The sequence below is a fragment of the Morone saxatilis genome, unplaced genomic scaffold, assembly GCF_004916995.1.
Source record: "Morone saxatilis isolate NCDOM2014 unplaced genomic scaffold, NCSU_SB_2.0 Contig3, whole genome shotgun sequence".
NCBI lineage: Eukaryota > Metazoa > Chordata > Actinopteri > Moronidae > Morone > Morone saxatilis.
In genome coordinates this window covers 19,792,901-19,805,121 of record NW_023339873.1, presented here as the reverse complement: position 1 = coordinate 19,805,121, position 12,221 = coordinate 19,792,901, and the positions used below count along the sequence as shown (strand labels likewise).

Sequence of the window (12,221 nt, the reverse complement as noted above, 5' to 3'; positions counted from 1 at the left end):
TTAGTGTAATCCACACATATTTATATTCATGTCCCTCAGGAGAGCATCCAGAGCCAGCAGATTTATCATATATCAGATATTATTACATATTATTCACCTCTACATTTTCTACTTTTGAATTCAGCTTCAGCTATCTTATTCAGCGTACTGTCTGGCACATTACATCATTTACTGATTGTGGTACGGTATATGTTTTTCTCAGGATAACAAAGTGAGATTACACTGCATCACATTTGCATTCTATCTGTGTCTGTGAATCCTAACCAGGGTTCATTTGACTGCAGAGGGATGCTGGGAGATGGATTGTGGGGTCCTCTGGTGGAGAACAGATTTCATTGCAGGCATGGCTTCGTGTACCCTGTCCTAGTTACCGAATGAGTTAACCTGAGGATAGATTGTCACTAATCCACCAATCAGATTACAGAAGCTCTTTGCTACAGAGGGTTGCTTTAGTTAAGAGAAGAGAGGCCATTTAAAGTTCACTATGTGTTATTAATGGCATTTTTATTACTATGCCCTTTCTGCTGCAGTGACCAATCTTTTCTTCTATGTAATTGGACCTAATTTTAATAGAGATTAAATGCTCTCTATACAATATATTGAGAGGGTTGTTATTCCTTAAATGAGTAGGTGAATGGCTGATCTGTTTTATGCTGTAGCAAACTGTTTCAGCATGTCATTATCCAGGTAGTCCTCAAAACTCTTTTTTGATATTTTACATTTTGATATTTTTTATTTTACCTTTTTAAGATAATATGTTACTAAACGTTCCATAAGATGGCCAAAAAAGTCCCTAGGAAATTTCTAAGAATCATTCATCCTCATCAGTTTATTTTAGTGAACTGTATAAACTGTCATTATAGCATCACCCACATTATTTAACACAGAAAGACAATGTCTGTGTTTGTTTATTACGTTTCATTTTATTTATTTATATTTTACAAACTCAGAAGATAAAACTCAATAAACTGATAGCTATTTTACATAACATTTACATTAACAGTATCTCCTTTTTAATCAAATTAGCCTATTTTAGCTAGTTAATGTTGGCTAACAAGCTACTGTAAGTGTAGATCCATGTTCTGATGACATAATTAGACTTAGTATAGTAGACTTTAGTAGCTTAGTATCATAGTATCATAACTTATAGAGAGAGACTGGAATAGCTGCTGGTTTGATATGTCTTTGTAACTGTTCACTTTTATATATTTTATTGACAATTATGAGAATATTCACTCAAACTTCACTCATTTAATAGAATGCGAGAATTCTGAATTTCAAATAATTATTTTGACCAATATTCTGAAGATACTCTTTATTGTATTGATTAACAAAAACTATTGATCCTAATAAATGGTCACTTATGGAGGAATGTATGTTCCAAAGACACGTGAATCTCTTAATAGAGAAGGAGAAGCTGAGTTTGAGAAAATATTGTTTGTGTCCATAGAGACGAGTGCAACACATCCCCAAGCTGCATTATTGGAGTTGTTTTGTAAAGAGAAACCAGGAGAAATTGTCCACCACCTTGGAACAGCTCCACTGATGACGTGGGGAGGCAGAGAGAGCATTATGACTAAGTGTGTGCCAGGGTCGAGTAGAGCACAGGCTTCATGTCAGTATTCATCATCTGGCAGCTTTAGTTCCCATGATGATCAACACAATCTTTGCAGCTTTCTTCAAATCTGAGAGCTCAAGCACAAACAACAATGCTTTCATATGCAGTGCTTTATATGCAGCTTTGAGGCAAAGTGCAAATGAAGACAAAATGAAAGGGAGGACAATATTCTTGGAATTGTGAAATGAATCTACTCTCAACATGCTCAGAAATCTTGACCCTTGAAAATTGGAGTTATTAAAGGGAACAATAAAGAACTACAATATCAGTTCCAAGTACATATTTGGAGCTTACTCATTATGATGTTTCCCTTGTGGGACACCATAATTACATTTGGGGTTTCCATTTGTCAGAATAATAAGATGGTTTCTTAAAAAGTCTGATGATGTAAAAAATTCAGTCCAGTGACTAAGAAAAGCAGTACAAAAGCAGTACAGTTCAAATATAATGTTACATAAATATCATAGAAGACTACTGTTGACCCTGGTTGTAAAATATAAGCTTATCCTGTATTCTGTCAGTTCCTTTAATCCTCAGAAGTCTTGCGCAATCAGTTTTTGCTTGCCAGCACTATTCTGTTGTTGTATTATTTCATTATTAATTTAAATTGTTATAGGGGAAACAGATGATTTATTCAATAAAGGAAAAACTATCTTCAGTGCAGCTTCATTGCAATGCATGATTCTATCAAAAGGAGAAAACAGACAATATTCACAGCCCAGCACTCAGTCACAGGTGCTGCATAGGAAATAATTCCACTTTCAGGCTCTTCATCAGCCTGATACAAGGTGCAGACATTATTGTAATCTACTTTCAATAATGTTGTAAGAACCACTTTGCATGCTTAAAATTTTATAAAATGAGTCTCAGGACGGGAACTTGGTTTAAAGGGGTTTATAACATTGTTGACGAGGCATGAGACATAATCATGTCTGTGAGGTTACTACAGACTGCGAATTTTCTGGATGCTGTTGGATTCTATCCACCAAAGGAACTCGAGAACTCTAACCTCAACCTTATACCATGACATTTAATAAAAAACCATTTCCAGCTCCACAGACTCTTGCATGCTTTAACCACAGGTCTGGTATTTGAAATGAGGATTTTCTCAGTGTGCTAAAGGTCTGTACCACAATTACCACTGCCTAGGGGACTTTTAGATCACAATTATTGCTTCTCCCTGTACAATTAGGTGACCCTCGCATTCACCTTTCCTATGGAATAGTGACAGTGATTTAACTGGTTGTTGTTAAAGGGCACCGCGCTCTGTCTCTTCAGGAATTTGTTCTGCTTCAAGACCTCAGCAACTGTAAGCTTTTGCTGACCACAGTTGATAATTTGCGAATACGATTGATGAACCACAAACACAATGAATCTGTTTATATATAGGTTGTCTTTATGTGGCTATGGCTGCTCTTGTTTTGTCCCCAGCACTTGGTGCTTGGTGTAAGTATTGAGCATTATGATCTACAATATGTCCTGATTACTAAAAGGGGTGCTTCACCAATTTTACACATGAAGATCAGTTTAGAGAGAAAATAACCCTGATCAGAGTTTGATTTGACTCAACTCAATTTTTACCGAAAAGCCTGCAGTGCAAACTGGAGTTTAAAAAGTAGATTACAATTTAATAGATTTACTAGGCATAGTCTAAAGCAGTGGCTCCCAACCATTTTCCTTAAGAGACCCCTTTTTTATCATTGAGTTAACTAAGTAAGTGACATATATTATGGATATTTCATATTATGTTAAATTCATAACAATTCTTTACTGTGAATGTTGATGAGTTTTCCTGATATTTGTAGGAACTTTTATTACAATCCTCTGTCTGTATTATGTATTTGTATAATTTCTAACACTCATACATACTTAATAGGCTTCTTTTTTGCTAAATTCTGTGTTTTCTTCTCATTGTTCCGTTAGCTCTTTGGTTTGAACTTTTCTAATAATATCAGAGAGTGAAGGCTCTGTGAATATAATTTGTGTTCAGGGCTTAACTGTGCCCTTGTGCTTAATTATTTTTGTTAATAACTGTTTATATCTTGAATAATAATCTAAACTTTAAAAATAATAATTTTATTTAGTTTTATTCACAGAAATGTGTGCTGATATATGCTGACCTATAGCCCCGATGTGTATATTTTTATAAAAAATGTTAATGTCTTACATGCCATAAAATGAAGACGTCCTTGCAATCCTCTGTGATGCTTTGGCGACCCCCAGGTTGGGAACCACTGGTCTAATGAAACATGCTGTTGAGTTGCATTTATGTCTCTTGCAAGTCTCCCAAGTTAATGTAAGTGCAATACTAAAGCACTGGAGTAACTGTTTAAGTGCTTTCGCTGAAGCATACTTTGTATTAGTTAAACAATGACATAATTAGTTCATTTATTTAAAAAAGGAAACAGATACTAGGAGATACAAAGGTATGAATAATTGTGTTTATTAATAAACAAATTATAAAAATGAAACATGAAACAGAAAAGTAACATTGGTTAAAAAAAATTCTCCCTTGAGAATAGTAGTTGAGATTGGCCTTTTTTTTAGCTTGTAGCACACAGAAAGATGGAGCAATCCAATATTTATTAACACATTTTAATATTTGTGGACCATTATCCATTCTTTTTTAAATCGATAACAGTTGGGAACACCTAAAACCACCGAGCCACCAAGACACTACATAGTATTTGAACTGAATGAAGTGAAAGTTCTGCACTGTAATCTGTAGTAATGTTGTGATGCCAGGTGTTGGATGAATTCCACATATTGTAAACATGAAATTGTGTCATATGTTTTTCTCTCTGAGATACATATAATGCAAAAGTAAATCCCAGAGCATGTTCCAGAGCACATTTCGCCACCACTTTATTATAAACATTGTGGAGGTGTGTTACCGCTGCAAAGTGGATAGAATTAGTGCTTCCTCTCTTCCCAGTGGAATAAACAACACCATGTTAAGTCCTTGGTAAAGCCTTCTAAACCGTAATCCCACTGGCCTTTCATTGGCCCCTTTAGTCTCTGTGCAAGGACTGTCCAACAACACACAGGTCCGGCTGTGATGCAGAGCGTGCTGTAGCTCTGAGGTCTGATTGGCTACCCCATAATTCATCATCCCTGGTTGGTTCATCATCCAGCCTGTAAGAATGAATGGAGAATGTTGTCAGTAGCAATTAGGAAAGTGGGCCAGGTGGGTTTGTGTCAGATATAAACAGGAATGGTGCGTTACTTTAGCTTGTAAAGTGACTGATGTAAGAGTTCATGCAAGGCCAGGTGCAAAACCCCCTAAAATTAGACATTCACTTTTTCTATTAAATTTTTTGGAGCGTTACTAGAGACCATTGTGACAAACAGTCTATGATAAATTAAAAATTAATGTAGCTTTCAACACAGAAATGGCAAGATAAATGCATAATAGAGAGAATTAAATGCAGGGGGATTTAAATGAGTGGCTTTATATATTTTATATTATATGTGATTTAGTCACTAGCTGATGTCTCTATAATTCAAAATTTTCTCTTTTATTCTTGATGTACTCTCAGTACATCTCTTGAGCATGTCATCATTATGTCTAAATTGGGCTAATACATCACTGAATGATAATCTAATAATGTGGTATAACAACATTCTCAAATAAGTCCGATACTTAAACTTAAAAAAATATTTGTATTTGAGGCAACTACATCTGCATATCTCAGACATAGTAGATGGGTAATCATGTTTGTGCTATGATATTGTGGCTTTGCTGCATTTTCTGTCAGTTAAGTTCTGACTTTCATTCAAAATTTTCCAAAAGATTTCCTAGAAATGGGCTGGGTATTTCCTGGACCTGGTTGGTGTTATGTGGCACTATATAGTACAGTTGGTAGGTAAATGCTCATTATGGTTTAAAAAATAAAATCTATATGCAGTTTGACAAACAAAACTAAAAGGTTTCTAGTCAGGTTTTAAATTGTAAACATACATTTAAAATTAAAATGTCATAAACTTACAATTGAATGATTTTTTTTTTGCATATTAACTGCTTCTTATAAACTTAAACAACTTTGTAATTTGATGAGTTAATACTTACTAACTAAAGACATTCTACACTTTCCTTATAATTAGTGCCAAGTTACTCATTGCAGGAATTTGACATTCCGAAATGCCAACATGAAATTAAAGTACCTGTAAGATAAGCCATTACCAAAGATTGAATGAAAAGCCATATTTAGTGATTCATGACGTGTAACATAGAAATATTGTAAACACTCACCCCTGTGAATATATTGCTGGCTCACTCCCACAAGTCTCAGCCACAGAGATGCCTGGAGATCTTGGTGGCAGACTTAGACTTGGCCTTCGGTCTGAATAGCTACGTCGGATGAAGGGTCGAGGTCCTTGAACAGATACAGGAAACCTCCCACGACTACCCCAAGAACGTGAGAGAAAGGAGACCCCGGTAGAGGTCCATGCTTGAGGGGGTCTGGGAACTGGACAAGGCTTGGCCTCAAACAGGGATGGAGACGCAGGGCAGAAGACTGAACGTGCATTACTGATCAACCGAGCACTAGGTAAGTCTTCACTGCTGTTCTCTCTTGACCATCTTTGTACTTTTGGTGAGGCTGGTGGAGACGGTGCTTTAAAAGGGTAGGAGGAGGGTGAGTTTGAGTTCAAAATGTTCTGCTTTGCAACAGGTGGACTGGGGAGCCTCCTCTGAACTGCTGGTGGTGTAGTGAGTTTCCTGTTAGCTGGAGGGCTAGCTGAAGAGGTTGGAGTAGATTGCCTTTTGAAGCTGTGGGGACTGGGAAGTCTTCGATGCAGACTGCTTGATGTAGAAGGGGTGGATGGTAACATTCGCCCCCTAGACATGGGTGGGGTGGCAGGTGGTTGGCTACTGACTACTGAAGAAAGAGGCACTGTAGACACTGTAGTGTTAGGTCCAGGCACTGAAAGGTTACCACCATCATTTATGTCTGCTGATTCTTCTTGATTGGCAGATGGATTTGTTGCTACACCACTTGTTGACAGTTTCTCTGAGTCTGAAGAGTGTCTTAGGTGTATTATCTTTCTGGCTTGCTGGTACAAGGAATTCTTTACATCTCCTGGGTCTACCTCCAGTTGAACATCTGATGGGCTGACCTTTAACGGAGCAGATGGGTCCTTTTGTTCTGTTCTAGCAAAGGAAACAACCTTGGAAGCTTGTGGCAGGCCTCCTTTACTTGGAAGCACTGTCACTGACTGAACTGAGGCCCTCAGTCGTAGTGATACTGCAGCCCTTTTTAATACAGGGGATTTTTTTACTTTTGTAGCCTCTTCATCTGCTACACCAGTTGAAAGATTCTGGGCACTTTCAAACGAATTGTCCATTAACACTTCCAGTGGAGGCGGAGGCAGACTATCCAGATCAAAATAATCATTTTTCTCAGATGAAGAGGATTCAAGTCTACAACTCGTTATCCCAGTGCTGAGCACAGCTTCTACATTTCCTAAACCAGGTAACACAGGAACACCACACTTCCGTACTCCTTTGAGAGGCCCCAGAACTTCAGGACCGTCTAGTTCCACTATTCCTTGACTGAAGGTATCTATCAGTTTTTTGACTGAGTTCCGCCCTCGGTAAAGACCAGATGATGGTCGAGGTGATAAAGGAGGGCTAGGGGGTGGGGTGGCTTTTATAGGACCCTTGGATGTTTTCTTGTCCTTTGATTTATCTTCTTCGACATCACTGGTTACCTCTGTTTTTTTATTGTTGCGTTTTGTGATGCCTGCTTTATTCTTAAGTGGTTGGGGATTGCTGTTTTTCTCTAGCAAGGGATGTTTACGATTGATTGCTGGTGACTGAGCTGGAGAGGTTCCTTGGCTTTGTTTAGGTTGAGTAGTCATCATGTTTCCACCTGCCTTGTTTTTACTCATCCTCTGCATCTTCTGGTTTAAATCCTTCTGGGTTCTGTCTAGTTCAATCAGAGTAGGATCTTCACCTTTGCTCCGGATGGATTCCGCTGACTGGGAACGTCGCTCCCTAGCCACTGGCGTCTTTTTTACCACTGCCTTCCGAATAGGTGCTGCTGTTTGAGGCCTCCTTGGAGATCGTTCCTCCTCGTCCATCCACTGGCGTCTACTGGTTTTTGGGCTGCCAACTACCTTTGTTTTGGCACTAGAGTTCTGTGATGGAACAAACTGTATCCTACCACTTATTGCATTTTTCATTTTGAGAGTCATTTCTACATTTTGAGGATTCTCTATGCGTTTTGGGGGTAGGCGGCGTGGGCATTGTTTCCCACAGTGTACAGGTGAAGAATTTGATTGCTTTGTTAACCCTACTCGCACAGCTCCCATGCCTCTATCCATCTCATCATCATCATCATCATCATTATCTTCTTCCTCCCCATCATCTAAGGAGACTGATCCTAGCAATGAGTCTCTTTGTTCATTAGCCATAATGGTACATGTAGAACCTAATGAGTTGAGTGAGGTAAGAGAAACACTTGGACTTATTTTTCTTGCAAGCTTTTGCCTTGACACTCCTTGCCTAATGCTCATGGGGGTGTATCCCATAGGACTGACAGGAGTAGTTCTATTTGTCCCGGTGGACTCACAACTCGCTCGTCTACGCCGCCTTTCAGATCCAGCGAGGGATTCATTCTCTGCCCCAATACCACTGTCTTCACTAAAGAGAGCAGAATCCTCTGGCCCAGGCTTGCGCAGAGAGGCCATTTCAATGCGAGATAAGAGTTGCATTAGCCTAGTCTCTACTGCACGTTTGACTTTTAGTTTCTCCTCTAAAAGTTCTGAGACAGAGGCAAAGTACTCTACTGCCTCTTCCAAAGCAGAGTCCCCAATTCCACCAACAGTCTGGCTTACATTTCGCATTCTCTGTGTGGTGTACTGAAGCAGCTGCTGCAACAAATCCGGTGGGGGCTCAATATTAGCAGAGCCAGACTTCAGAGGTGGAGAAGATGAGAGGTTTTTCATTTGACTTGGCCAAGCAAGATGTTCTCCATTTTCTTTTAAAACTTTTTCTCCCTCGTCTGCCATCTCTTCCAGTCCCTGAATTATTTCCTCATAGCGTAGGGCCATGAAAGCAACCATAGGCTGCACAGAAACCTGTGTATGGGTTGCTTGTTCCAAAAGTCCTAGTAAAACGTCATATTTATTTATGCTAGGATTCAAAAAGGCATAAGCAGCTTGGTGAGCTTTTACCAAAGGTTCTGGGAAGTCCACTTTCTGTTCTGTAGGTGGTTTGTCTTTATCCTTGTCTTTCTTTTTGGGCACCTTAATACCTCTGGTATTTTTCTTTGGTTTTCTGCCAGGCTTTTTTTCTGTCACATCTTGCTTGTCAACATTTTTCTCTTTTCTCTGTGAAACTGTATTGTCTTCCATTCCTTGACTTCCCAATTTGTCCATGTTTACTGCTTCAGGTGCTAGCTCAGTCACAGATCTCTTTTTCTGTGGTGTCATATGAGCCTCTTTCTGAAATACCTGGGTTTGTCCGGCTGCCTTCCTCTCCTTTGTATCCCCATCTGTTGATACAGCTGAATTTCGTGTCTCTCCATTTTCAAAGTGGGACTCTCTGGGGTCTTCTTGAGGTGCAGGGGGCAGCATTCTCCCCTTCCTCATGGGACCCAAAGCCCCAAAATTGTTACCTTTGGATGGTGAGCAGCCCATTTCTGATGTATTTAAATAGAAGCTTCTGTCTTTGTGGAGACACCAACACAGCAGTGCAGAGAATTATACAAAGAATAGCCAAAGTCCTTAGCCACCTGCTGTATCTGTCATTTTCAGATGGCTGAGGTTGTTGAGTCTGATAAGATCCTTTTCCACAAGGATGTTACCAAAACAAAATATTGATAAATCCATTTTACAAATTTCTCCCACCTGTCATAGATGGGCAAAATAAATCCACAGATCAATGCTCATGTTTTCAAAAATTTCCTTGTAGCGTGCTCTGAAACACATCCCTCTGTACCTTACAAAGGACAAGCAGCTGAAAGGATTAGTGAGGCTTTCAGTGAACTCCTCAGCATGCACATATGTCACGTTAAAGCATATAAAACTCACCTACTCGTAAGACCTTAAGCTCATTTGGGTACTGCAGGCTGGCCTCAGGTGGCTTTTTATAGCCTGCAAAACAATATCTCCCTATTCAGCCCTATACGGCCATTTCCATAAAAATACAAAGACTAAATTTAAAGAAAGTGAAAGTGTTTCTTTTGAGTTGCATTACAGTTGCAGTTATATGCAGATATCATGCACAAATAGTTTCTACCGACTTATATTATGTCAACAGGGATATGATATAGAAATTTTTAATTGTGCATATGACATGATATCTTAAAACAGACTTAAATATTTTTGTCAAGCAGTTCTAAGTTATTCTGGTTAATTACTGATCTTCATTTAACTTCTATATCTAGAATCAATTCACTGGAACAGTGAGGTAAGCTTTAAAATAACTGGAACTCTGCCTCTGTAAACACTGAAATAAAAAAAGAAAAGATTATACTAATCTTTCCTCTTTCGCTTTTCTTTTTAAATCCGTCAAAAAATGACACACTGTAATGAAAACATTAGAAATATATATATATACATATATTTAGGATGTAGGCTGAGCAGAGCCTACATGTGATAAAGGCTTTTGATAAAGATATAGTTGGTCATTTTTGCCCATAAGTTGCTACAGTTGATTTTGGACATGTTAACCAAATTTGTTTGTAGAAACCTTTAAAATCCCTTCTTTTGGTTACTCTTTAAAAACATATTTCTGGTTATGCCCTGTGCATTTAGTATAAATTAATCTTTTGCCCCTATTCATGCCCTACGTAACTTGTTTGCCTCAAGATGTTCTTGTACTACACTCATTTAAACAACTGCTTTGCATTTTCCCCTTGTTTTGTTAAATACTTGTTTAAATAAATTTTCCTTTTATGTATTTGTTTATTTTATAATCTCTACCAAGTCAGCATTTAATTATTGTTTTGCAAAAATAATAAAAAAGAACCAGTTTGTTTAAGCCCCCATTTTCACAAATTAAAGCTAACTATGCTCAGTCGGTACTCAGATCAAATATTCTAAATCCCCTGGACTGTCTGGCTTCTTCCATGCAATACCACATCCTTATAAGTTAGGATACTGAAAATAAGATAAATTAATCAAATCAGATGTTTGTTTATTTATTGCAATTTGCAAATGACACAACATTTAGGCCTTTTGTGCTGCCGCCCCACGTCTGTGGAATGCCCTCCCTGACACCCTGAAGGCACCACAATCCCATCTGACTGTTTTTAAAAAGGATCTTAAAGAACATTTCTTTTTAGCAAAGCTTTTGGTCCCTTTTAGATGTTTTTATTTTTTATTTCTTTTTCTCCTTTTCTTATATTATTTTTAAAACTGCTTTTTTTCCTAACCTGTAGCACTTTGAGATCCTCTGATGAAAAGGGCATCTATAAATAAAATGTATTATTATTATTAACAATGTAAATCAAACATAACATGTTTGGCAATAGAAAATATTGATCTTGAATTACTTTTTAAAGCAGGCCTAATAAGAGTTGGGAAAGTAAAGATGGACTAAACTCGTGACAGATGATTTTTGAGTGTGAATTTTATATTAGGCTACTTTAATTGTGGTAATACTAAACTACTAAATCTAATTGGGTCTCAACAGCTCAACAACCATTTGCCCAGTAGCCTATTACATTTTTAATTTAATTAAAATTCTGACATTATTTATTTAATTTTACCAGCAGGCTATTAACTATCATTGTGGAAAAGAGAGAGTGTGATTCCAACTAACGGTTAACTTGAATACTAACATCAACTGTTTTCATACAATTTATCTTTAGCTGAATTTGACTTTATCAAATCCAGATAATGTTAAATATTTTACACTTTACACACAGACAGGAGGGGGGTGGGGGGGGGATTGCTGAAGAAAAACGTCTTCTCGGTCTGCGCGTCCCCGCGTGCAGGTGTACTGCTGGGCGATTGGCGCGGATCCTGACGCGCGTTCCCGAGCTGCCATCTCCTCTGGTCAGTCCCTTGTAATGACTGATGACTGCCTTATTCTCAGTTTTTGCCTTTTAAAATCGGTAAATATTAGCGTTCTCTGCCGTTATTAAGGACATTTTCACTTCAGCTTTTTGAGCAGTATGTTCTGCCCGGCTGTGGCACTGATACAGCTGTTTGTAACTACTTTAAATCTGCCAACTTTTGATCGGTTTTCTAGGTAACGTTACTTGCTCAACTCTAGTTCATTCCCTGATATCAAAAGGGACGTCCGCGGAGGTGAGGACGTTAAAGTCAAATTTAACTTCAACAGCCGCCACTGTTGTTTATATAACAGTAAACTTTAATCTAACTTTAGATTAAATTATTTTTTTGTTTATCAAGCCATAGCTAGTTTGTTAAAGTTAGCATAGCTTTGTAAACGCTGGAAGCTGTCAGCTATTTTGCCAGGCGGCTGACAGCTAGCTTAGCATCCAGTCATCATTAAGCTGTTAGTGGGTGGAAGTCCGGTTAAACTTAATGATGTAATAGAAGCAATATGAAGGAACTTCCTCAAGTATTTGATGTTATTTGTACATTTTTCACCCTCATACCTCTCTGTTTGCTCTCAGAGCACACT

General features: G+C 38.2%; 1 protein-coding gene across 1 annotated transcript; it reads right to left on the bottom strand.

Annotated features, from left to right (window-relative positions):
* Positions 1 to 4,629: 4,629 nt before the first annotated feature.
* On the bottom strand, positions 4,630 to 9,262 carry pcare1 (photoreceptor cilium actin regulator 1). Its single transcript, XM_035673739.1, has 2 exons — positions 5,871 to 9,262; positions 4,630 to 4,753 (listed from the first exon to the last, which is right to left on the bottom strand). The coding sequence occupies exons 1-2, from the start codon at positions 9,260 to 9,262 to the stop codon at positions 4,630 to 4,632; spliced, it is 3,516 nt and encodes a 1,171-aa protein (XP_035529632.1).
* Positions 9,263 to 12,221: the final 2,959 nt, after the last annotated feature.

Bases quoted from the DNA above. Each gene is read 5' to 3' on its own strand.
- pcare1 (XM_035673739.1), bottom strand. From the start codon at position 9,262: ATGGGCTGCTCACCATCCAAAGGTAACAATTTTGGGGCTTTGGGTCCC. The intron at 4,754-5,870 runs GTGAGTGTTTAC...TCATTCTTACAG, and splicing joins CCAGCAATATATTCACAGGG to GCTGGATGATGAACCAACCA.